Source organism: Balaenoptera ricei, chromosome 10 (genome assembly GCF_028023285.1).
Source record: "Balaenoptera ricei isolate mBalRic1 chromosome 10, mBalRic1.hap2, whole genome shotgun sequence".
NCBI lineage: Eukaryota > Metazoa > Chordata > Mammalia > Artiodactyla > Balaenopteridae > Balaenoptera > Balaenoptera ricei.
The window spans coordinates 59,208,104-59,235,395 of NC_082648.1; the positions used below are offsets into that span (position 1 = coordinate 59,208,104).

The window sequence follows — 27,292 nt, forward strand, 5'->3', positions numbered from 1 at the left end:
CTCCCAGTCAGCCACGTGATCATGAGGGGAAACAACCAATACAGGCATACCTTTTTTTATTGTGCTTCGAAGATATTTTGTTTTTTACAAATTGAAGGTTTGTTGCAACTCTGCATCCAGCAAATCTGTTGGTGCCAGTTTTTCCAACAGCATTTGCTCACTTTGTGTCTCTGTGTCACATTTTGTTAATTCTTGCAATATTTTAAACCTTTTCATTGTTATTCTGTCTGTGATCAGTGATCTTTGATGTTACTGTTGCAAAAAGATTATGACTTGCTGAAGGCTCTGATGATGGTTAGCATTTTTTAGCAATAAAGTATTTCTTAATTTATTATTATTTTAATTGAAGTAGAGTTGATTTACAATGTATTAACTTCTGGTATACAGCAAAGTGATTCAGGTAGGGGTGTGTGTGTGTGTGTGTGTGTGTGTGTGTGTGTGTGTGTGTCAGATTCTATTCCATTATAGGTTATTACAAGATACTGAATATAGTTCCCTGTGCTATATAGTAGGTCCTTATTTATCTATTTTATTTTTTTGTTGGGTATATTTGTTAATCCCAAACTCCTAATTTATCCCCCCCTTCCCTTTTGGTAATCAAAGGGTAAGTTTGTTTTCTATGTCTGTGAGTCTATTTCTGTTTTGTAAGTAAGTTTATCTGTATCATTTTTTTAGATTCCACATATAAGTGATATCATATGATATTTGTCTTTTTCTGTCTGGCTTACTTTACTTAGTATGATAATCTCTGGGTCTGTCCATGTTGCTGCAAATGGCATTATTTCATTCTTTTTTATGGCTGAGTAATATTCATATATATATATATATATTCTTATATATATGTAGGAATACATATACACACACACCCATATATATGTATGTATGTATATACACCACATCGTCTATCCATTCATCTGTTGATGGACATTTAAGTTGTGTTATTTTTATTTTTGCAGTCTGACACTCTGCATTTTGATTGGATTCTTTAATCATTTATTGATACATTTAATATTGGTATTGATGTAGTGGAATATATGTCTGCTATATTGCTATATTTTCTGTATGTTTTCATGTCTTGCTTGTTGTTTTGTTCCTCCTTTACTGCTTTCTTTTGCATCAAGTGGTGATTTTCTACTATAACATTTTAGTTCCTTTAATGTTATTTACACTATATTCTTTTATATTATTTTTTGTTGTTGCACTAGGGCTTACTATATTCTTCTTATTAGGATTTACTTCAGATGTACTAATTTAATTCCAGTGAGATACAGAAATTTTATTCCTGTATAGCTCTATTCCCTCTTCTCCCTTTTTTGTGCTGTTATTGTTGTACATATTGCAGCTGAATATTTTATAAACCCAACAATATGTTGTTATTATTTCATATGATTTTATCTTATTTAAAGAAACTGAGAAAAGAAGGGAGAGCAAATACATTCCCAGAATAAGGCTTATTCATTTGTCATTTATTAATCTTTGGGTATTTTGTTGAATTTGATTTGCTAATATTTTGTTGAGGATTTTTGCAAAAAATGAGGAATATTGGTCTTTAAGATTTTTTTTCTTGTATTGTCTTTGGTTTTGGTATCAATGTAATGTTAACTTCATAAAAGTGACTTACGAAATAATCCCTCCCATCTGTTTTCTGAAAGACATTGTGTCAGATTGGCACTATTTCTTCTTTAGAAATGTTTGGAAGAATTCACTAGTGAAACTATCTTGACCTGGAGGATAACTGTGTGAATTCAGTTTTTTCAGCAGATTTAAGACTATTCATGTTGTGTCTTAGTTTTGGAGGTTAGAAGTCTGAAATCAAGGTACCAGCTGGGTCATGCTTCTTTTCAAGGCTCTGGGGAAGAATCCTTTATTGCTTTTTCTGCCTTCTGGTTGTTGTCAGCAGTCCTTGATGTTCCTTGGCTTACAGCTGCATCACTTCTATTTCTGCCTTCATTTTCACTTGGTTATCTTTCCTCTGTGTATGTCTCTATGTCTCTATTTCCTTTTTTCTTTTTTTTTTTTTAAATAAATTTATTTATTTATTTTTTGGCTGCGTTGGGTCTTCATTGCTGCATGCGGGATTTCTCTAGTTGCGGCGAGCAGGGGCTACTCTTCGTTGTGGTGCGCAGGCTTCTCATTGTGGTGGCTTCTCCTGTTGCAGAGCATGGGCTCTAGGTGTGTGGGCTTCAGTAGTTGTGGCGCACGGGCTCAGTAGTTATGGCTCACAGGCTCTAGAGTACAGGCTCAGTAGTTGTGGCGCACGGGCTTAGTTGCTCCGCAGCATGTGGGAAATTCCCGGACCAGGGCTCAAACCTGTGTCCCCTGCATTGGCAGGCGGATTCTTAACCACTGTGCCACCAGGGAAGTCCTCCTTTTTTCTTAGAAAGATATACTAGTCATTAGATTTGGGCCCACGCAAATTGAGTATTACCTCCTCTTAATTTGACCTCATCTGCAAAGACTTTATTTCCAAATATTGTTACATTCATAGATACCAGGGGTTAGAACCTGAATATATCTTTATTGGTACACAGCTCAACACACTACAGTTATTACAGTTTATAATCTTGTCACCATGTAGTCCCCGTTCCTCACATCATCTATGCTGTAATTGTCATATTATATCTACATGGTTCATATACCCCTTCAGACAGTGATGTAAATTTTCCTTTAAATTATCACACATATTTTAAATAATTTAAGAAAAGAATAGGGATTGGCAAACTATGATATCGGCTAAATACAGCGTGCCACCTGCTTTTATAAATAAAATTTTATTGGAATACAGCCCCAGCTCTTAGTTTATGTATTGTCTGTGGGTTCTCTTGTGCTGTAAGTGCAGAATTGATTAATCACAACAGAGACTTTTGGGCCTGCAAAGCCTCAAGTATTTATCATCAGGCTGGCCCTTTACAGAAAAGTTTGCTGTTTCCTGGTCTAGTATACGTTCCCACATATTTGCCATTTTTGTTGTTTTTCATTCAGGAAATTCTAAGCTTCATTATTTACCTTTGTCCAAAAAAACTTCCTGTTTTTAGAGCAGGTTGGCTCATGATGGTTTATCTTAGTTTTCTTTCATATGAGAATGTATTTATTTCACCTTTATTTTTTGAAGGATACTTTTGTTCCATCCAGAATTCTGAGTTGACGGTTCTTTTCTTGATAGCATTTAGCTAGAGTTGAATAGTAGCAGCTACCTTCTTTAGGTGGTTCACAGACTCTCCAGTTTGCCACAGTCTCTGCTTTCTGTTGTTTCCTTGATATTGATACTAGCTGTTATTTGATATCTACTGTTGTGCTTATGCTGTTGTACTTATCATAGATCAGGAGGGAAGTAAAAATTTCACTTTACCCATGTCTCTCTATAAAGTGGGAAAATAGACCAAGAAGTACATGTTTCAGGAAGAGTGGGAGAAACAATACATTTTAATAACATTTGGAATATTCAGGTACTTGGGCTATTTCTATGCATTCAGTGCAAAGAATTGTGTCTTGTGCAGAGTTGTCTTTGCCCTGTCTTGCTTTGTTATAGCCAAGTCACATCAAAGTTCATTTAGCCTTGGATCCTGAGCCAGAAAACCTGGATTCTGTTTTCTCTGGCTCTGTCACTAATTTAGCTGTGTGTGTGACCTTCAACACTCCCACCAGACCACAATTTCTTTATCTTTAAAACAAGAAGTTTCAACTGAATATGCTGTGAGGTTTTTTCTTTTTCTTAATTTGCTGTGCTTTCTGTTATCCTCTGCAAACAACCTTATTCTTCTTGCCCTGAAATTCTGACCCAGGTGTTCTTATCCTTTTTTGGGCCATGAACCCCTTTGACTCTCTGGTGACACATGTCAACCCTTTTTCAATATTTTAGGTGTGCAAAATTAAATATACATGCTTATGAGGACAAAAGTTATATTAGAATATGGTTTTTAAAATATCAAATAAATAAATTCAGTAATGTGCATATCAACAATGTCCAGTGGTGTATAGTAATTTTTAGGCTAGTAATGAACATAAATGAAAATTTGAGATTTGAAGCAACTGAAGTGTTTTGAAAATATCTGTAGTTTCTAATGGTAACAAAATCACAGGTGCGGTTAATACCACTGTGGCTTGTTACTTACTTTTTTTTTTTAACACTTCTTTAAATTGGGGTATAGTTGATTTATAATATATTAGTTTCAGTTGTACAACAGTGATTCCAAGTTTTTATGGATTATACTTCATTTAAAGATACTCTAAAAATATTGGTTATATTCCCTATGCTGTACAATATATCCTTATAGCTTATTTATTTTATACCTACTAGTTTGTACCTTTTAATTCCCTATCCTTTTCTTGTTCTCTCCTCTTCCCTCTCCCCATAGAATTACATGGTAACCACTAGTTTCTTCTCTGTCTGTTTCTGTTTTGTTATATTCATTCCTTTGTTTTATTTTTAGATTCCACAATAAGTGATAACATATAGCATTTGTCTTTCTCTGTCTGACTTAGTTCACTAAGCATAATATCCTCCAGGTTCATTTTTCATGTTGTTGCCAGTGGCAACATTTCATCCTTTTTTATGGCTGAGTAGTATTCTAGTTGTGTGTGTGTGTGTGTGTGTGTGTGCGCGCGCGCGCGCACGTGCTTGCGCACACCACTTCTACTTTATCCATTCATCTGTTGATGGACACTTTGGTTGCTTCCTTATCTTGGCTATTGTAAGTAATGCTGCTATAAACAAGGGGGTGTGTGTATCTATTCAAATTAGTGTTTTTATTTTCTTCAGGTAAATACCCAGGAATGGAATTGCTGGATCATTGGTAGTTCTATTTTTAGTTTTCTGAGGAACCTCCATACCGGTTTCCACAGTGGCTGTCCAATTTACGTTCCCACCAACAGAGTACAAGGTTTCCCTTTTCTCCATATCCTTTATTTGTGGTCTTTTTGGTGATTATCACTTTTTTTTTTTCTTTGAATGTTTGAATTTTATTTTATTTATTTTTTATACAGCAGGTTCTTGTTAGTTATCTATTTCTTACATATTAGTGTATATATGTCAATCCCAACCTCCCAATTCATCCCACCACCACCACCCCCCTGTATTACTTACATTTTTAATTAAAGATATACTAAATTTCAATTAGAGGTTAGTAGAATAAAGATGTAACTTTTTCCATCCAAGTTCATACCCTCTGCGTTTGATCAACAAACTCTGAATTTTTTATTTTTATTTTTTTTGGCCGCACCGCATGGCTTGCAGAATCTTAGTTCTCCCACCAGAGATTGAAGCTGGGCCATGGCAGTGAAAGTGCCGAGTCCTCACCACTGGACTGCCAGGGAATTCCCAACAAACTGAATATTTTTAGAACCCAGGTTAAAAACTCCTGCTCTTATCAGTCTGGCAAGACATTTTCTTTTTTTATAAATTTATTTATTTATTTTTGGCTGCGTTGGGTCTTCGTTGCTGTGCGTGGGCTTTCTCTAGTTGCAGAGAGTGGGGACTACTCCCCACCTACTCTAGTTGCGGAGAGTGGGGACTACTCTTCGTTGCGGTGCGCAGGCTTCTCATTGCAGTAGCTTCTCTTGTTGCGGAGCACGGGCTCTAGGTGCACGTGCTTCAGTAGTTGTGGCTCGCGGGCTCTAGAGCACAGGCTCAGTAGTTGTGGCACACAGGCTTAGTTGATCCGTGGCATGTGGGATCTTCCGGGACCAGGGCTCGAACCCGCGTCCCCTGCATTGGCAGGCGGATTCTTAACCACTGCGCCCCCAGGGAAGTCCTAGTCTGCGAAGACAGTTAATTTAGTGTCTACTGTGCGTTAGGTAAACGTAAATTGTGCTTAATAAATATTAAATACATTTCTCAATGAATGAATATTACTATTAAAGATGTGAATGTTACTGTAACTTTGTGTTATTCATTGCTTTATAACTCTGTGGAGAATAATTTGGAAACATGGTTTCTGACCCCAGGGTCTGTACAAATGGAGTTTTTATTACAGAAATAAATTCTCTTGTTCTTTGTTTCTTATGGGTATTTCTAATTGAGTCTTTATTTACTACCTGGGATATAGTAAAGCTCCTTAAATAATTTTGGAAGTTAGAAAAGAATATGATTATTAGTATCAAGGATATTTGGCTGTTTTAATACTGAATAATTGTTCCAGAATGTCTGGTAAATTTCTACTTGAAATAATTTGTCTAGCTAGTATTTCTTAAAAGGGAATACAAATATCCCTTATCAATGGCACACTGCTATAGATATTCTTAATAGGACGTATGATAAAATGGAACTTGGCTGTTATGCATATTAAGCAAATAGTACATTTTGTCTGTATTGCCTGAAATTTTTGAATTGTGGGGTTTTGTCATTATTCTTAATTCATTAGCAGTAAAACAACTAAAGGTTGTAAAGGTTCTTTATAGTTTTTGTGTCCTCTTACTACAGTGCTACCTGGCCGGAGTTGAGACTAAGTAGACTCATACTCCTACTTCTTTGACTCTAGGTTTACTCTAATCTTCTCTCCTGGAAACATATGTCCTAGGCTTTTTTGTAGGACTTTTTAACTTCCTCCCCACCCTACCCCCCACCTCCCGTAGAGGAAGAATATATGTTTGTTATATACAGAATCTGTCATATGCAGAGATGTGTTGGTGACGTATGTCCTTAACAAGCCTCCACTGAACTGACATGCTCTTAAACCATTGCTTTCAATTCCTGTAGTTCAGAGTATTCTGAGCACTTAAGCTAGTGAACTACTCTAGCTTACTCATGTACCTTTCCCCCTACTAGGCTAGGCATATGCCTAAGAATCAGCTGTTTTTATGCCAGTGTTAATACAATTTTTAGTTTAAGTATGATCTAAGCTAATGAAATATGAGTATGGAAAGAACTATTGTTTTAAGCTGCTTGTATATGCTTTGGAAAAGTAAGGTAGATGCCTTGGAAAGACTTTACATAAAATGGTTTAAAAATTACTAAAGGATTAGGTGTGGATAAGCCTAAAGGTTTAGGAAGCTTTTGGTTCAACTGACTAAAATTTTTTTTCTCGTGTCTCTGGAGGAATGGTCATTTGTGTGTTGGTTAATGCAACAGCTAAGTGATTAAGGCCAGAGCCAAATTCTTTTCATCTTTCTGTTCTGCCATTATTAGAGCGTGAGATTCTCCTTAAGCTAACTCTCCACAGGTTTAGTTTGTTTGTTTTGGCCACACGTGGGGCTTGTGGGATCTTAGTTCCCTGACCAGGGATTGAACGCTGGGCCCTCGGCAGTGAGAGCACAGAGTCCTAACCACTGGACCGCTAGGGAATTCCCCAAGCTAGCTCTCTTGCGGTTGAAAGATGGCTATGGTAGGTAGTGCTAAATGTGATAGTCTGATATAACAACATCTAGGGGAACAAAGGGGGCTGTCTCTCTCTCCTTTCCTGAAATCCTACAATCAGATTTCTACTCTCCTCTTTCTCCTAGTACCTCACTGGCCAGAGTTGGTTCAAATGCCCTTACACAAATCATTTACTGACAGGGGCATGGGGGTGGTCGGGTAGCATTATCATATTTACTTAAATCAATCAACATTTCCTCTTAAGTCATGTGGGAAAGCTTGAACCACTGAACAACTGTGGCAGTCACAGGGAGAAGGACTGGACTGTTAGGGAGTCAACCAGGAGTGTCTGCTGTAGAGAGACCATTTAAAAAGAAAACATTTGCAAAAATTCAGAAGGATGTAGAAACTGGACTTCTTTAAGGTATTTTGAAGCTTCCGTCTTAGAGAATTGTATAAAGATAAGGTACATTGAATTTATTCGTTTCTGTGACTGAGATAGACACAGAGACCTCGGTTGACGATAGTAATCTGGTAGCCTTAAAACTTTAACAAAACAATTTAGCTGTTTGCCTTGTGACACAGTGCCTGTTTTTTCTCTGCTTAGAGTCTAAAGCTCAGTGTGAAAGGATATTGTGGGTACTTTATTTCCTGTTAGGGGTCTTTCTGAACTTTGAATCTCCAGCTGATTAATGTCTGTTACTTGTCACCCCATTGCTGATTTCCTTCTTATAGAAGAATAGTGAGACTTCTGAATAGACGTATTATTTGACAGCTGGAATTTCCAGAAATGATTTCATTTTTTTTGAAACCATAATTGGTATGATATATGTATATGATATATTTATGATATTTATATGATATCATACCAGTTACGGTTTCATGAAGAAATATATATATCACATTTTCTTCATGAAACCATAATTGGTACGAGATATATGTGTGTGCATGTGTATATGTATATATACATATACATATATGTATGTAAAGATTGAATTCAAGTTAAGTGAACATGAGCTCAAATTCTGGCCCTGTTACTTCCAGCTTAGTTAACTACCTCTTGACCTTGTGTTATTTCCTTATTGTTAGAGTTTGTTTTCTCATCTGTAAAAAAGGGACAGTAATATCTACCTTATAGAATTATTTTGAGGGTTGAAAGAAATTATACATAAAGTATTTAGTGCAAAGTGCCTAATGCTTGGCAAATGACAGTTAATATTACATTTCTAGGAAGAAATGTTAAGATAGTGGACATATTTTTAAAACCTAAGTATTGAATATATTAGAGGACCTTTTTTTATTAGAAATTTCTTGTAATAAAGAAGTTTTATTGTAATCTGCTTCTTCTGATTATCTGCTTCTGCACTTAAAACTTATGTATTTCAACAAAAGAAATCTTGTGCTTAAAAAACAGTGTAAAAATTAATGTTTAAGGCCCAGCATTATTTCTCAGAGGTAGAGTGAGTAAGAGGCAAGGAAAGGGTGCATTGGCATGCATAGGAACTGTACCGTCTCTTATATACTACCTTCAATTTATAAATTTATTTATTTATTTATTTATTTATTTTTGGCTGTGTTGGATCTTCGTTTCTGTGCGAGGGCTTCCCCTAGTTGTGGCAAGCGGGGGCCACTCTTCATCGCGGTGCGTGGGCCTCTCACTGTCGCAGCCTCTCTTGTTGCAGAGCATGGGCTCCAGACGCGCAGGCTCAGTAGTTGTGGCTCACGGGCCCAGTTGCTCCGTGGCAGGTGGGATCTTCCCAGACCAGGGCTCGAACCCGTGTCCCCTGCATTGGCAGGCAGATTCTCAACCACTGTGCCACCAGGGAAGCCCCACCTTCAACTTATATAATGTTTCTTTTTGCTTAGTACTTACACTGAGATGAAAATATTTTTGAATTTCACTTTCTTATAAAGTCTTAACCCGACAGCCTTAACCTTGGCTGTACATTCAAATCACCTGGAGCACTTTAAAAAGCACCTGCTGACCAGGTTCCATCCCTGACAAATTAATTAAAGTAGGGGCAAGGGAGGGGACATTTAATATTTCTTAAAAAAAAACCTTCGGTGATTCTGATGTGCATCCTGTGATTAAAAACAGTGTAAATCCTTTAGCCTATTTCTATCTTCTATAAATATGCCTATTGTCTCTTCCTCTCTGTGTTAGTGCCCTAGACAGTCATGTATCAGTGCTTTGCAGAGCATCTGTGGCTATTCCCTTGACTTTCACGCCAGAAACAGTGTACCAGTAGTTGCCCCTTTGTGTTTTACAAAAAATAAACTTTGAGGAGTTGGGAGAATGTCTACTTAGTTAGTGTTCACTGTGTTATCTTCTTTAAATGGAGGGGTGTAATTATTCTTTTCTGCTTTTTACTTAAGCTTTATTTTTAAATTTAATTTATTTATTTTTGGCTGGGTTGGGTCTTCATTGCAGTGTGCAGGCTTCTCATTGCGGTGGCTTCTCTTGTTGCAGAGCATAGGCTCTAGGCACTTGGGCTTCAGTAGTTGTGGCACAGGGGCTCAGTAGTTGTGGCTTGCGGGCTCTAGAGTGCAGACTCAGTAGTTGTGGTGCATGGGCTTAGTTGCTTCGCGGCATGCGGGATCTTCCCGGACCAGGGCTTGAACCCATGTCACCTACATTGGCAGGTGGATTCTTAACCACTGCACCACCAGGGAAGTCCTTAAGCTTTATTTTAATACTCTTATGAAAACTGGAAAAAATTAGTTTTGCGATCTTAAAAATTTATTTTAATATATAACTGACTTATTAGATTTATGTTAAGAGCAAATTTTTAATGAGGTAGTTTGGTGAGCTTAATCAATTGTCATGAATTTAATAATTAAGTCTAAATAGTTGATATGAACTAGTCAGTTTTTAATATTACCCTATCAGTAGAATGAACAACTTATATAAATTATGAGAAAAAATATGTATGTATTATCTATAAAAATTGTTAGCATTAAAGTTTTCAGATTTCTGGTTCCATGTGCTATATTCAGTCGCTGATGTAAAATAACAACATTTAATGAACTTAAAGCCATTTTACGAGGAAGAGTAAGAAAGGAGCTGTTATATATTTTAAGGAATTGGACTTATAGATTATAACTTACACAAGTTCCTTTGTTGAAGTAATAGAACCAGTATGTCCCTTCTAATAGACTGGGAGACTAATTTTTTTTTTTTTTTTTTTTGGCTGCGCCACGTGACATGTGGGATTTTAGTTCTCCCACCAGGGATTGAACCTGTGCCCCCTGCATTGGAAGCGCGGAGTCTTAACCACTGGACCACCAGGGAAGTCCTGAGACTAATATTACTTGGTCTTATTTTAGAGGGACTGCTTTGGCAATAACTACTTCAATCCTTGGAAAGTTGTGGACTTTTATCTAATTGTAATGAAAGTTTCAACAACATTTCATTAATTTTAATACTTTCTTTAGCTCTAAACTTGGAGAAAATTAGTAAGTATTAATATTAATAGTTTGGCCATTTACACGTTCAGATTGTTCACATCTGGTAGTCTGCTCTAATTAATTCAAACAACTGTTTACTTAAATGAGGTTTTATGTATTGTAAATTTCACAAACTTATTTGATATTACTATTTTAATATTACTTTTTGTAGATATTACTGTCTTAATAAGAAGTAACACACAGAGTCTTCTATGAATCACACAGAGTTTAAGCAACTTGTATAAACACATATGTAAGTTTCAGGCCGCAGGAAGGCTAGGAGGACCCCCTAATTATCTTAATTTTGGACCCCAATTTCATTTAAGCCTAAAACAAATTAGGAGCTTTTAACTTTTGAAAGCCTGTGGTTCAGAAATTATTGAACTCTTGTCATTTATGTTCAGTAGGACTCTTGTATTTCACTTTATTTGGAACTTTTTAGACTTGGTAGTAGAAAATTTCTGTCTCGAGATGCTGGGCCTTTTAGACAGATAGATCTACTGTCTATTACTCAGTAAATTCCATGTGTCAGGGACCTAGAAGCCGCCTTGAAATACATGTGACAGAACTACATGGATATGTAAGAAATAGTGCATCAGGAACGCTACCAGTACAGAAAATAGAAGACACACAAAATTAAGTTACAAAACATTAAATTATGACAACCAGAGAGTAAATTGATTTCAAAAGAATAGTGTTGATTTATTTTTATTTGTCTTCCTTTGTAAATATAGGCAACTTTTCATTTTACATGTTAATCATAGACTCTTGAAACATGTATTATTAAAACATTCAGAAAAACTATTTTTAGTTGATGTGGCATTTTTCCCAGACTAAGTTTGGTATAAAACAGAAATTCCTGAGTTTTGTTTATTTTTATTTTGTCTGCCCACGTTTCTTATATGTAACACAAGTCATCAACTCAGAATTTTGAAAACATTTATCCATGTGATCGAACCAAAAATTAGTTCAGAAAATAGTTCAGAAAATATTTGTAACTACAGCCTACCTACTAACAAGAAAATGTTGCTTAACATAGTTCTGGAATTTGAGAAACCCTAAGATTTTAAAGATAATGCTAAGTGCATTTACTTCAGCTTTTATTGAGCTCCAGTGAAATTGGTCACATCTGGTAGTGTGTTTTAATTAATAGCCAACCTGGAATATAATGTCCTCTATATCCGAAAATAAAACCTGCCCAACGGGTTCAACTCTCTTAACCTGACCAAATTCACATTGTAGCTTAAAGTTGAGTTTGGTAAAGACTACCAAATTAAAATCTTTTTTTTTTTTTTTTTTTTTTGATGTGGACCATTTTTCGTTTTTTTTTTAAGTCTTTATTGAATTTGTTACAATATTGTTTCTGTTCTATGTTTGGTTTTTTGGCCGCGAGGCATGTGGGATCTTAGCTCCCTGACCAGGGATGGAACCTGCACCCCCTGCATTGGAAGGCGAAGTCTTAACCACTGGACCACCAGGGAAGTCCCTAAAATCTTTTATTTAGATACCATTCCCAACCTCCAAAATATTTGGGCCGTGTTGTAAAGTACTATTGAGCAATAAAGTGGGAGGAAAAAAGAAAACATGGAAAAAAATCAACTGTAATTGTCCACTTTCCTAAATGGATTACTTTGACACAGAACATTTAAAATATAAAATTTTGGAACTGCACACATTAAAAAATTCATCTAAATTAATCACTTTATTTTACAGATTAAGAAACTGAAGCCAGAGAGGAGAAACTGATCAGGCTAATACTAACTAGAATTCAGGTTTTCTGGTTATTGTTCCATTCAAGGTGTATATTTTTGTATGATGATGACATCCAAAATTTAATAGAATTTGGAGAATAAAGTTAATTATTTTTTCTCTCCAATTAAGTATTTTCTAGAAATTTTACTCAATTGATTTCTTATTTTGAGAAATCTTCTTTTGAAAGAAAATTGGGGTTCAGTTAGCATTTATTTAGATAATATTACGTGCTGAATTTTTATTAGCCTCTGATTTAGGGAAACACCTAGGATGAATAAGCCTGCTTATCTTATATTAATTAAGATTTGGTTTATATTTTCCCTCTTACTGGCTTCTTGTCGGATTTTAAGCTGATAGCATGACTAAATCTATTTCACGGATTTTCAACACAGAAAAGAAGGTGTAAAATGTTTATTCTTTTATCATTTATACGGGTATATTCAGTAACTTTATTCTAAAAGTATCTTGAATTTGAGAGAAGTTATTGCATGAGTAGACACTAGTGATACATGTGTTACATGAATTACTTTGGGTTCTTGAAATTTAATTCTGTTACCAGTCTGTTAAAAAGATTAGAGATAAAGTTTTTTGACTTAGTTATTTGCAAATATTCAGTACAATTTGGAGGCTTTAAAAAATTAGCTTTGTTTACATTGTTTAAAAATCTTTTAAATATTACTTCATCAAGCCTGTCTTTTAAAATATAATTCTGACATACGTGTTAATCACCTAGCATTTTATAAATTTTTGTTTTCAAGCAACATACAATATACCAGTGAAATGATCCATTATCTAATCATCTGAATGGTTACCATATTTAAAGTGTTTTGTAGTTGAGAACAAACTGATACCAATAGAGGTACTACATAGTTCGTTCTAGCCTTTCCTCCTTGCTTACCTGTAACTTTCCTGAAGTGGGAAATCTGGCTCCCACCAACCACCATCTATTTTACTTATTGTTTATCTTCAGTAGACATGTATAGTTGTTTCAGCATTACTAATCCATAGCCTTGTAGGGAATCACTTTACCAACCAGAACACAGTGTTTATATAGAGTTCTTTTTTTCTGTTACAGTTAACCAGTCACAATACCATTTTCCAAAGTTATTTAGGCCAGCACCATTTTCCATACCCCCTTCAGTGTGGCTGTGTCATACATTTGTAATACAGTTACTCTTTTTGCCAGTTCTGTATTTCTAACCTCCTAGTTGATTTTTAAGATTTGCATACATTCAGCTTTACTCTTCATGTTGTGAAGTTCTATGGATTTCAGGACATGCATAGCATCTGTGTCCACTCCAGTACCATATAGGATAATTCAATCTCTTTAAAAGTTCTCTCTGTGTCCCCTTTGTAGTCAGTCACTCCTCCAGTTCCCTGGCCCATTGATCTATTTTCTGTCTCTATAGTTTTGCCTTTCCAGAATGTCATGAATGGAAACACTATATGGCCTTTCTGGTCTGGATTCTTTGCCTTAGCAAGTGCATTTAAGATTCATCCATGTTGCATAAATTAATAGCTTGGTTTTTTTTTTAATTGTTGAATAGAATTGTGTTGTGTAGATGTATTGTTTTATGTATCCATTCACCTATTGAAGAACATTTTCCATGGTGTAAACATTCACATATAGGTGTTGGTATGAGCATAAGTTTTCAGTACACTTTGGTAAATACCTAGGGGCACAATTACTGGGTTGTATGTTCAGTCTATGTTTAACTTTATAAAAAACTGTCAAACCCTTCCAAATGTATTTGCTTTCATTTTCGAAAGATATTTTAGCTAGATTTAGAATTCTTGGTTGATAGTTTTTTAAATTTTTTTTCTATAGTTTAAAAATGTTGAGGGGAGTTCCCTGATGGCCTACAGGTTAGTATTCTGGGCTTTCACTGCCATGGCCCGGGTTCAATCCCTCCTGGTCTGGGAACTGAGATCCCACACCCCTCACGGCCAGAAAAAAACTTGATTACCTCTCCCCTGATTTGCATTATTTTTAGTGACAAGTTTGCCATCATTTCTATCTCTGTTTCTCTGTGTATTCTTTTTTCTCCTTCTGGCTGCTTTATGATTTCTCTATCACTGTTTTTCAGTAGTTTGACTGTCAAATGATGAAGTGTGTTTTTTTGTTCTCCTTAGAGGTTGTTGAAGTTATTGGATCTGTGAGTTTATAGTTCTCAACAAATTTAGGGAAAGTTTGGCCTTTTTTTTCTGTCCTCCTGCTCTTCTGCTCTTTCTGGGATACTAATTACATTAATTTTAGACTGCTTGATGTTGCCCAACAGTTCACTGTCCCTAGTGATGATATCTCACTGTTCATTGTCCCATGGTTCCTTTTTTTTTTCTAGCCTCTTTTCTTACAGTGTTTAATTTTGGATTTTTTTTATTGCTATGTCTTCAATTCATTAAGCTTTTCTTTTGGAGTATCTAATCTGCTAGTAATCCTATCCAATGCATGTTTAATTAGAGACATTGAATTTTTATCTCTAGATGATCAGTTTGAGCCTTTAAAAAATCTTTTAACTTTCAAATAATTATAAATTCATAGGATGCAAAAATAGTGCAAGGAGGTCCCATATGCCCATCACCTATTTTCCTCCAGTGATGTCATCTTACATAACTGTAGTGCATTATCAAAACCAGAAATCGGTATAATATAACTTACTAGGCTGCAAATTAATTCACTTTACCCTTTTCTGCATGCATTCACTTTTTTGTATGTTTTTATCATTCTGTGGTATTTTTCACATGTGTAGAGTCGTATAACCACCACCACTAAAAGCAAGATACAGAACTTTTCTGTCACCATAAAAAAAAATTCCTCTTTCTGCCAACTTAGATATATTTGATACCTTGAATTTCTTTTTTTTCTTTTATAAAAAATTTTAAAATTTATTTATTTATTTATTTATTTATTTTTGGCTGAGTTGGGTCTTTGTTGCTGCTCAGGGCTTTCTTTAGTTGCAGCGAGTGGGGGCTACTCTTCGTTGCAGTGCGTGGGCTTCTTATTGCGGTGGCTTCTCTTGTTGTCTTGTTGCGGAGCATGGGCTCTAGGTGCACGGGCTTCAGTAGTTGTGGCACGTGGGCTCAGTAGTTGTGGTTCATGGACTCTTAGAGCATAGGCTGAGTAGTTGCGGCGCACGGGCTTAGTTGCTCCGCGGCGCGTGGGATCTTCCCAGACCAGGGCTGGAACCTGTGTCCCCTGCATTGGCAGGTGTATTCTTAACCACTGTGCCACCAGGGAAGCCCCGATACCTTGCCTTTCTGGTATTATGTTCATAGTTTTCTTTATTTGCTTGAATGTATGGAATACGTTTAGAATACCTCTTTAAGCCACTAATTCTATCATCTGTATCATTGCTGGTTTATTTCCATTTATTATATTTCACCTTGTTATGGGTTGTATTTCCTGCTTCTTTGCATGGCTAGTGTTTCTGATTGGATGCCAAACATTTAATTTTACATTATTTAATGATGGTTTTTGTTGTATTGTTTTAAATATTGTTGGGCTTTGTTTAGGGGTACAGTTATGGTACTTAGAATTGTTTTGATCTTTTTGAGGCTTGGTTTTAAGCTCTGTTAGTGCTGGTCAAGAACATACTTTAGTTTAAAGCTTATATGGTTTCATTACTGAGGTTTTCATTACCTTTTGAACTCTATTCAGTACCCCGTGTGTTAAGAGGTCCTACTCTCATTGATGGGAACATGAGCTCAGGATTGTTCTGACTACTCCTTTTCAGAGGCTTTTTCTTTATATTCAGTAGTTTTGTCACATGCATGTACAGATCATTACTGAGCTAAAACCTTGAGGGGAATCTCTCTCCATATCTTTGGAGCTCTTTGCAGCTTCCTTCTCTCCATTTGCCCTGCAAATTCTAGCTGTCTTGGTGTTTCCCCTAACTCTGAACTCTTTTTCCTTAACTCAGTGAGACTGTTGTGCTCCAGTTGGGTTCCAATGCCTAACCCCCTCCCTGTGTTTCAGCCTTGTAACTCTACAGGCAATAGAGCTTACTTCTTTTGTTTTTTTCTTTTGATGATCTCTGTCCTGAGATGGTGTTCAGTGTCTGAAAATCATTGTTTCATACATTTTTTTTTCTAGTTTTCTAGTTATCTAATGTAGGAAGGTAAATATAGTCTCTCTTTTTCTGTCTTGGAAGGTATCCCTGCCTTATAGAAAATTTCATTTTAGTTTTATAAATATTTGTCTTTTCTGACTTTTTAAATATTTTTAGGACTTTGTGGGGAAAGCAGTGCATAAACTTTAATAAATTTAGGCACCTAGGGTGCATGTTCTCCTTCATGTTTTCTTCTTTTCACATATTCTGTGTGTCACACATGTATTCACATCCTTTATCTATTCACTGTCCTTTCATTCCTAATATGATGAGTATCAACACAATCTGTTATTGAACATCTTTGTTTAATATAAGATAGTGGTGACAAATGTTAGCTTTTCATGTTTACCCAGAAGAAAATAGAGTGCCTTCATTTCTTTTTCCCTTTGTTTACTGAAAGGAGATAATGATTTTTAGTTATTGTTCAATATAGAATGTTGATTCCTGTATTGGTGAGAACACGTACAGGCATACATCTTGTTTCATTGTGTTGCAGGAAGGGGGACCCCTTCCCTTCCAGGGCCCGAGAGTGGACTCTTGTCTAACACTCGGAAAGGAATTGTCCGAGGAGTCACATGTGCTGACAAAGCAAGAGACTTTATTGGGAAGGGGCGCCCAAGTGGAGAGCAGCAGGGTAAGGGAACCCAGGAGAACTGCTCTACCACGTGGCTCGCAGTCTTGGGATTTTATGGTGATGGGATTAGTTTCCAGGTCGTCTCTGGCCAATCATTCTGACTCAGGGTTCTTCCTGGTGGTGCACGTGTTGTTCAGCCAAGATGGATTCCAGCGAGAAGGATTCTGGGAGGTTGGTAGGACATATGGACTGGTGTCTCCTCTCCTTTTTTTTTTAAGGAATTCCTTTATTTTTATTATTTATTTATTTATTTATTTATTTTTGGCTGTGTTGGGTCTTCGTTTCTGTGCAAGGGCTTTCTCTAGTTGCGGCAAGCGGGGGCCACTCTTCATCGCGGTGCGCGGGCCTCTCACTATCGCGGCCTCTCTTGTTGCGGAGCACAAGCTCCAGATGCACAGGCTCAGTAGTTGTGGCTCATGGGCCCAGTTGCTCCTTGGCATGTGGGATCTTCCCAGACCAGGGCTCGAACCCGTGTCCCCTGCATTAGCAGGCAGACTCTCAACCACTGTGCCACCAGGGAAGCCCTCTCCTCTCCTTTTGACCTTTCCCAAATTCTTCTGGCTGGTGGTAGCTTGTTAGTTCTGTGTTCCTTACCAGGACCTCCTGTTGTAAGATAACTCAAGCAAGTGGTTACTGTCGTGTCTGGCCAGGGCAGGCAGTTTCTGTCAGTGGTTCCCTTAACAACTTTGCTTTATTGTGCTTTATTATTCTATTGTGTATTTACAAATGGAAGGTTTGTGGTAATCCTGCATCAAACAAGTCTATGGGTGTTGTTTTTCCAACAGCATTTGCTCACTTCACATCTCCATCACATTTTGGAACTCTTGCAATATTACAGACTTTTTCATTCTTATATTTGTTTTGGTGATCTCTGATCGGTGATCTTTGATGTTAGTATTGCAAAAAGATGATGACTTACTGGAGGCTCCAGTGACAGTTAACATTTTTTAACAAAGTGTTTTTTAGTTAAGGGATGTACATTGTTTTTTTAGACATAATGCTATTGTATACTTAATAGACTACAGTATAGTGTAAACATAACTTATATGCATTGGGAAACGAAAAAGTTTGTATGACTTGCTTTATTGTGGTATTTGCTTTATTGCTGTGATCTGGAACTGAACCTGCAATATTTTTGAGGTATGCCTATAGTGGCTGTTGTTTGGAACCCTAAGCCATGAAATACTTGAAGTTATCCCAAGATGGGGAAACAAAAGAAACAAAACAAGCTTTACTTTTGTACTAAATCCATAGTATTCCAAAGTTAATATTTTTCTTAATTTGGTAAATGTACAGATTAAATATTTTTAATTATATTATTTAGCATATAAAGTCCTAATTATCATATATATATATATATATATATATATATAATGTTATGCTGTTGAAAATAGAATAGCCTTGCCTGATTTTAGATTTCTAACATATCTTTTGATGAAACTGGTACAAATGGAAGATAGTGCATGGACTTTAAACTTATTCTTAAACTTATTTAAGAAGGAAAACTTGCTTATTTTCTAAGAAAAAACTGAAATTTTACACTTATTGTCCATTGAATTCAGACTTGTCATGAACATGTTAATAGTAAAGTAAGTACTGTTTTAAACTCTCTTAATATTAAAAAATACATTAAAACAGGGTTAGTGTTGTTTAGGGGATGCATAATAAATAGGTTTGTTCTCATTTTGTGACAGTCATGAACATTTAAGTTGGAGCTGAATGTATGTCACTTAACGATTCTTGAACATCCAATTCAGTAGATAGTTTTTCTTTATGAATAACCTAATTCCTTGCTAGGATTATATTTACAGCAGTAAATATACTTAACGCTTTAAAAAACCTTTCTCCTTTGTTACTTTTGAGAGAGACATTTAATTCCAGTAGTACATATAAATTTGGTAATGCACATTTACATTTTTGCTATAGAGCCAGGCATCTTTGAAGTATTTCAGCCAAACATTTACAATGCAAGATGGTGAAAATTAAGTAAAAGTATATAGCACCCACTAACTTGTGATCAGGCATAAGAGAGGAGGTGGAGTGTAGGTTTTCAGTACATGAATTCTTTTTAAAACTTAAATCTAATGATATTAATTTTTAATGTTTTCCTTGAAAAATTTTCTGACCGTCTTACTAGATTGCTTTTTAGATGTAATCCATGTGTATGTGCGTGTTTGTTGGTTTTAGTAAAATTGATTCATACTTCTTATGAAATTAAATTAGATGTTATTATTATCCTCTCTGAAAGTAAATTTTGTCTAATATTAAATAATTGCTCTAAATTTGAATATAATTTTTAGTGGTTAGCAACTATTGTTAGTTCAGTAGGTATACTAACTTACTACTTTCCTGGGGTAAACATTTTACTAAAAGTTAGGTAAAAGTAAGACTTTTGTCTTAAAAACGACTATTTACAAATTCTTTGTAGGTACCACTTTTGAATTTTTGGTCTTCCATTTTCAATTTATGTTTTTGAGTTAGCATCTCTAGAGACTATTACCTCTGCTTCAGTGATTGATTTTTTTTTTTTTGTACTTGAGGTTTACAGTGCCTAGTCATTTTGGACTTATTTAGCTCTGTCCAGGTTAAGAAATAAGGCCCATTATTTTTCTGCCCTAATGTAAATAAGCAAATTCTATTAGAGCATGCATGAAATTGGAGGATTGAAGGACAAAGGCTTCCAGAAAGTTGACATGTGTTGCTACTCTTCATTGGAGTAAATTTTAATAGAATATTGAGTTAGATTTGCATCTGTTAATCATCCTAACATTATAGGATGAATTCCCGTCTTATGGCATAGGAATAAACCTCATAAACTGAATGAATAGCGGCTGTATAAATAAGCATTTTGAGGAGAGGGATTTGAAATTAAATGACTGAATCTGAATTAATTGAACATTTCTGAGACTAACAGGAGGATGTTTATTTAAAATAAAAAAAAAATGTGTCAATTCAGGGCTGAACTTTTTTTTCCACTCCATTTTTATTCACTGTAAGTTTCTTCCTATGTGTGAGGTCTGGCAGACAGTTTTAATTGGAAGGGAAAGGTTTTCATATTTAATAACTTCTATCTCAAATAAAGTATGTCTGCCAGTCTAGCCCTCCCTGGATGGTTAAGAGGAAGATCAATTAGGATATAAAAAGAGTACTTTTTGATTTTGTTTTCTATATATCGTATTGGATATTTTTGCTGCTGTTCATATGTTTACATGTTAGTAATTTTGACGGCTTTTGGATAATTCCACTCTAGAGGGAGAACTGGTGGGCGGTCCTTCCTGTGACACGACCCTTGAGTGACAGTTCTATTTGATTGCCTCCAGTACTGTGAGGAAAGGACACGACTCTATGGTGAGGACTGATGGACATACATTATCTGAGAAAAGAAACTACCAGGTAAGATCAAAAATTTTTTTCCTTTTTTCTGTTGGTCATATAAGTTACATGAACTGTTTAACATGTTGTATTTAATTGGAATCAGGTTGGATACACCTGAGTTTGAAAACTTGGGGTTATAATTTTAAAAATACGTATATTGGGTTTGACAGTTGAAATAGTGGGAACATTTTTCAGAGTAAAGCATGCTTATGATAAATGTATATTTATTCTTATAAATAATGTATATATATTCTTATAAATGTATATATATTCTATTAGTGTCAGAACATAAATTTTCTGGTGTGTATATCTGTGTCAAAACTTAGATTATCTAAAACACAATTTATGACTTCATGGCTGGATTCAAAGCTAGTATTTCATAAAACAAAATGTTGATTGCTTTTATACATATTATTTCTGGAAGACTAAATCTGAAGTCTTAGGCTATATTCAGGGTACTAGAGCATCACAGGAATGTAGACAAAGTTGGTTAGAGTATAGAAGAAATAGAAATGAAAATCCCAGGGTACTCAGACCCCAATTCTATTGAATTTGTCATTAGCTTGCTGTCCTTATAATGCTAGATTCTTGTTTTCTCATTTATTAAGTTAGTTAATAATATCCATCCCCTATGAAATATGTAAGGATGCTGAAAGGATGGTTTAAGTGTAATATTCCTGTTTTCCTTCTGAGCTTTTAAAAGAAGGTGAATTTTAAAGATAGTGCTATTAAATAGTGATTTTAAAAACTCTAACATTTGAATTTAATTTTTTCAAAGAAAATCTGCTTTATTCATTTGATAATAATTTAATATCAAATTATGTAATGACTCAGAATACACAGTAGTTCATAGTTAAGTAGGAATAAGCTTTAGGCTTCTTTCACAAATAAATATCCAGCCTCCCTCTCTCTCTTCCACCCACAAGTTTTGTTCCCTCCAGGCTGTGAAGGCAACTAGTGTGATAGCAGCAGCTTTTGTTAACTAACCATTTATCTTCTAATCATTTATTTTAGCCCAGTTAGTCTTTTCTTCCCTCAGATTGGAACAGTGAACATTGGAGAAAATTGTAAATGGGTCTTCATGGTGAGATAACAAAGAGCCTTTGAACACAAGACTTAGGTTCTGGTTTGGGCACTGTCCATAATGAAAAGTAGTGTCATATTTAACCTTTCTAGAATTTGACCTAATTTTATGTCTGAAGTTTCTTGCCAGATTTTTATAATTTTAATGAGCCATAGTAAGCTGTGGCTATGCAGAATCAGTTCTCCCTGTAACCTTTTCTGTTCTGAATTGTTTTTATAGAGTTGATCAACATGGCCTCTGTTCATTACTTACACTTGCTGTAACTCCTCCTGCCTCACAACCACTTCCAACTACCTTGACTCATAAGATTTTAATTGGTTACACTACTTGGGTTGTTGTATCTTTTGGTAGATTCTGCTAAATTATTTTAAGAATATCGTGATTCTAGATTGTGTGGCTTTTCAGTGTTTATAATCCAGTTTGTAAAGTGTAAGTATAGAACTTTTGTATGATCACACAGTATGATTAATTTACTTTATGGAATCATATTAATAAAGAATTCCAAATTTTACACTTAAAGGAATAAAAGGATATCATATTTTATACATGAAGAGATTTCCTAATTCCTGTTCATTCTACTCTAAAAAAATGGTTTAGAGTCACACTGTTTCAGTCACATTATTTACAAATAATCCAGGTTTTTTAGCTTACCTGAAAATGCATTCTTGGTTAGGGTTTTTCTGCCTGAAAATATTTTCCCCTTTCTCTTTTCTTGTTACTTAGTGACAGTTAATGCATGTTGAAATATTCTTGGAAACACTTGTTTAAATTGCCATTGTAAAATTATTTTTAAAAGCCTCTTTTGAAAAATACATGTATAGAAATATAATTTCCTGTCTGATAATTATGATGAGTATATTAAGAGCATATGGGAAATTCAAAGGAATAGTAGATAAATTACTAATATTTATATTGGTAGCACTAAGAGTGTGTATATGCTGAGATGAAATGGTCTGGATTTTTAACAATTCCATTTCGGAGGAATTTTATTTGTTGTTTTTCATGGATAAAGTAGGACTTCTTTGTAGCCGTGTTTATACTCATTAATTTATCTTTGAGGCCTTTTGTATTTGGAGGGTACTTGATGTCTTATAGTGTTATTTAAGCATTCTGATAATAATAAGCTAATAGTCCAGAGTTTAATAAAAAGGATAATATTTCCCCAGTTCTCCTTTTGTTGTGGACTTGATTAAAGACTTAGGAACTCATTTGGGAAGGTGCATTCCCTCAGCTTTGTGCTAAAACCTAATGACTTTTAAATGGGTGTTGGTTGAAGTATTGATTTTTCTATTGGTATCTACTTTGTGTGTTTCATTTCTCACTACGAATTTAAGCCCAGTAAAAGTTTTTTGAGTTATGACTAGAGTAGTTGAAGTTTATTTGCATAGACAGACTGGTGTATTAGTTCAGATGAGATAATTTAATTATGTAAATGGTTTATAGTTTATTCTTTTAGAAAGATTGTCAAGCTTCTTCCAAGGAAATGTAACTCCAGTTTTTGGCTAGAATTTTCTTTTCTTTCTCTAATTTACACTAATTTCTTCCAACTATGAGCATGCACAAATCTAACCATATTAATTACCAGGTTAACTTACCAGTGCCTTCTTCCCCTCTCTTATATAATGCAGACGAGCTCTTAAACATTACATATAATCTTTGCACATTCTAACCCCACATACTTTTATTTCCATTGTCTCCTCTGTTTGCTTATAGTTAGTTTTTCCATTGAGTAATATAAAACTGCTTTTAAATCTCCATGCTATGCACTTTTACACTTTAAGCCTTTACTTGTTTGGGTTCCTCTTCATGTAATGCCTCACCTTTCTTCCATGATTCAAGAATTAGGTATCAGTACTTTCAGAAGCCATTCTGTGATGGGCTTCAGCATTCCTTCCCCTTGCTTTTGTAGCTTTTGTGCATACTTCTAGTTTAGTGTGTACCATGATACAATGTAGTTTTGTTTGTTTTTCCTTGTCTTGCTGTAGCCCCGTGCTGTCCAATGTGCTGTCCAGTACCATAGGCACTAGCCATAAGTGGTATTTAAATTCATTTAAACAAAATAAAATAATTTAATTTCTCAGTCACATCGACCACATTTCAAATGCTCAATAGTTACATGCTGTTAATGGCCACCATATTGAACAGTGCAGATATAGAACTTTTCCATTATTGCACAGAGTTGTATTAGACAGTGCTACTGTATGTTACAAGTGTCTTGAAAACTGGAGCCATATTTATTTTGGTACTGCCTGTACCTAGCATGGTTTCAGTTACATAATAGGTGTTCAAATGCATGTTGTTTCAATAAAATTAAATAAAACAAAGAAAGAGGTGACAGGAAGAAACTGCAAAGTGTGCTGAGGGAAATGCCATTTATATATATATATCTCCAAGATTTTTAGAATGCTACTTTGAGGTCATTGATCACATCATATGCTAGCTAGTTCAATGTATGTTATTTATAAACTAGATCTAATGCATCCTAGTCTGTATGTTCCTTAAGAATACCTCATTATCTAGAATACCACATTAACTTTGTGGAATGTATCCTGTCAGAGAATGATGGCAGTGAATGTATTGCTATTTCCTCCTCTCTCCCCCTGCCATTAACTATTTTATTTCCTTTCTATTAGTTTTTTAAATTACAGAGCTATAGAATGTGAAAGTTTACCTTCACCATTTTACTTTTAACAGTTTAGTGTGTATCTTTTCTAGTGATTATATAGGTGCAAATGTGATTTGTTGTCTTTGTTTTTAACAAATACGCGTTTTTCTACAGCTTGCATATTGTACTTAATGGAGATATTTCCGTGTCCCACCCTTCCACTGCCTCCTTCCCTAGAAGTACTCAGTTGTTTGAATTTTGTTTCATTCTTTTTGTTTTTATATTTTTATTACATATATATTTCAGTATATAGATGCATCTTTATGTATTATGTGGCAATTTTTTGAAAAGTGGTACCCTATATTCTGTTATTTTGAATAGGAAAAAAAATAATGACTTTCCAGCCCACCCCAAACCGTAAACAATTTCCCAGATATTGCTAAAACACTCAACACCTATCTGACATTTCAGATATCTGACAATTCTGCATAATGTAAAGCATTTAAAACACAAGTTACCTAATTATTTAACAATCAATGACGCACATACAAACTCATCTGGTAGGTGTGCTTCCATTCAGTATGCAAGAGTATTGTACAATACTGTATACAAATTACATTTTTTTCTTTTGCACTGCAGTAAAAATTTAATGTAAACAAGCAATGAAGTACCCCATTTCTTTTATTATAAGTGATAACACATTATTGAAAATTTTTATCTTTCTGCTATCAGGATGTATTTTACAACTGATGGTATCTTAGAGTCATAGTTGTAACATAGTAGCTTATAACCTTTTCTTGATAGCTTCTAGTATGATTGAAAACAACACCAGCATCAAAGCACTTGGAATCTGATATATTACATATGTTAAAGATGCATAATATAAAGAACACTTAAAATGGAAAAGAATTTTTTAAAAATGAGTACTTAGCAATTCAAGAGTTGTCAGAATAGATCTAGTGCGTAGAGCAGAAAGACGAGGCTTTAGACATCCTTGCTGTTTGGCACTGGGTTAAGGTGAGCAAGAGTGAGCTGAGGAGGGAATTTGTTCAAAAATAAGTACCTGAAATCAGTGAACTGGTTCACAGTTCATTGCTCTTGAAACTCTTGGAAACAAATGGCTGTAGCCACAGGATGAAGGAAGGGGAATAAAAAAACTCGAATTGCGTGACTGTTAAGTTGTCTTCACTTGAAGTTATACAATTCCTGCTAAAATGAGATCGCTTTTGTAATTGCATTTTAAATGTGATGCTTCTGCTCATGTCACTATCATATTATCGGCAACAAAAGTTATTTTGACTCCATGACCTAAATATTTGTTTCAAATAAATTTTGACATTTATTTGTCATTCATGGCTCATCTTTTTCTTTTTCCTCTGGCCAACCAAAAACATCAAATTAAATGAATTCCCAAGTTCCTCATTGGTTGGCTTATTACGTGATGCTAACAATGTTGGTCTTTCTTAGAATGCATTATATGTTCTGATACTTTTTTACTCATCTTATGAAATCATTAAATGAGGTGACATTTGTTTTCCAAAAAGCAAGTTTCACTAAGATACATGGTTCTATGGCACCCTTAGTATCTTAGTAATTTTTTCACAGTGCCCCTGGGCCAACAGAAATGTTAACAGTTTTGTTAAATTAAGTAATTAGGTCTAAACCACTTAGTAGTTCAGGTGGTATCTGATATCTGACAGATATCTGATATCTGACGTGTTTCTTGAGAAGATTTAAAATATCTGGTGGGCATCCTTTTGTGTTCACTGTGGTGCTCCTTTGGGAACTTAGCTCTAGGCTTTTACACATGAAATATTGTGTTCTCTTTCAGAAATACATTTTATATTTAAGTAATTTGCCCCAATCATGAATATGGAATGTGTTCATCATTAAATAGAAAGTTAAAACATTAGTGTAGATACTTCTATCAATCAGAAAATATAGAAGCAAAGTTACTGTTTTTTTAATTGAAGTATAGTTGATTTACAATGTTGTGTTAATTACTGCTGTACAGCAAAGTGATTCAGTTATACATATATATACTTTTTAAAAAATATTCTTTTCCGTTATAGTTTATCATAGGATATTGAATATTGTTCTCTGTGCTATACAGTAGGACCTTGTTGTTTATCCATCCTATTGGATATATACCTATATATCAATATATATGTAGATATATATAAAAGCTTACATCTACTAACCCCAACCTCCCACTCCATCGCTCCCCCAACCCCTGCCCCTTTGGTAACCACCAGTCTGTTCTCTGCGCCTGTGATTCTTTTTCATAGATAGGTTCATTTGTGTCATATTTTAGATTCCACATTTAAGTGATATCATATGGTATTTGTCTTTCTCTTTCTGCCTGACTTAGTATGATGATCTCTAGTTGCATCCAGGTTGCTACAAATGGCATTATTTCAGTCTTTTTTATGGCTGAGTAGTATTCCATTGCATATATGTACCACATCTTCTTTATCTGTTTATCTGTTGATGGACAGTTGTTTCCATGTCTTGGCTGTTGTAAATAGTGCTACTATGAACATGGGGATGCATGTATCTTCTTGAAGTACAATTTTGTCAGGGTGTATGCCCAGGAGTAGGATTCCTGGATGATACGGCAACTCTACTTTTAGTTTTTTGAGGAACCTCCATAGTGTTTTCCATAGTGGCTGCACCAATTTATATTCCCACCACAGTGTGAGAGTGTTCCCTTTTCTCCACACCCTCTCCAGCATTTATTATTTGTAGACTTTTTAATGATGACTATTCTGATTGGTGTGAGGTAGTACCTCATTGTAGTTTTGATTTGCATTTCTCTAGTAATCAGCAATGATGAGTATCTTTTCATGTGCGTATTGGCCATCTGCATGTCTTCCTTGGAGAAATGTCTGTTTAGGTCTTCTGCCCATTTTTCGATTTGATTTTGTTGTTGTTATTGAATTGTATGAGCTGTTTGTATATTTTGGAAATTAAGCCCTTGTCGGTTGCATCATTT

General features: G+C 35.1%; 1 protein-coding gene across 8 annotated transcripts in view; it reads left to right on the forward strand.

Annotated features, from left to right (window-relative positions):
* CNOT2 (CCR4-NOT transcription complex subunit 2) overlaps nt 1-27,292 on the forward strand; it is a 112,901-nt gene that overhangs the window by 21,078 nt on the left and 64,531 nt on the right. For 4 of the 8 annotated variants that reach the window (XM_059936487.1, XM_059936489.1, XM_059936490.1 and 1 more), the window contains exon 2: nt 20,484-20,626. The exons of 1 other annotated variant lie outside the window; for it this stretch is intronic. In XM_059936487.1, coding sequence (XP_059792470.1) covers nt 20,579-20,626 — 48 coding nt within the window. In that variant the 5' untranslated portion in view covers nt 20,484-20,578. Of the gene's footprint in view, nt 1-20,483; nt 20,627-27,292 lie in introns of those variants that run through there. 3 more of the 8 variants (XM_059936486.1, XM_059936491.1, XM_059936492.1) reach the window with 1 other exon arrangement.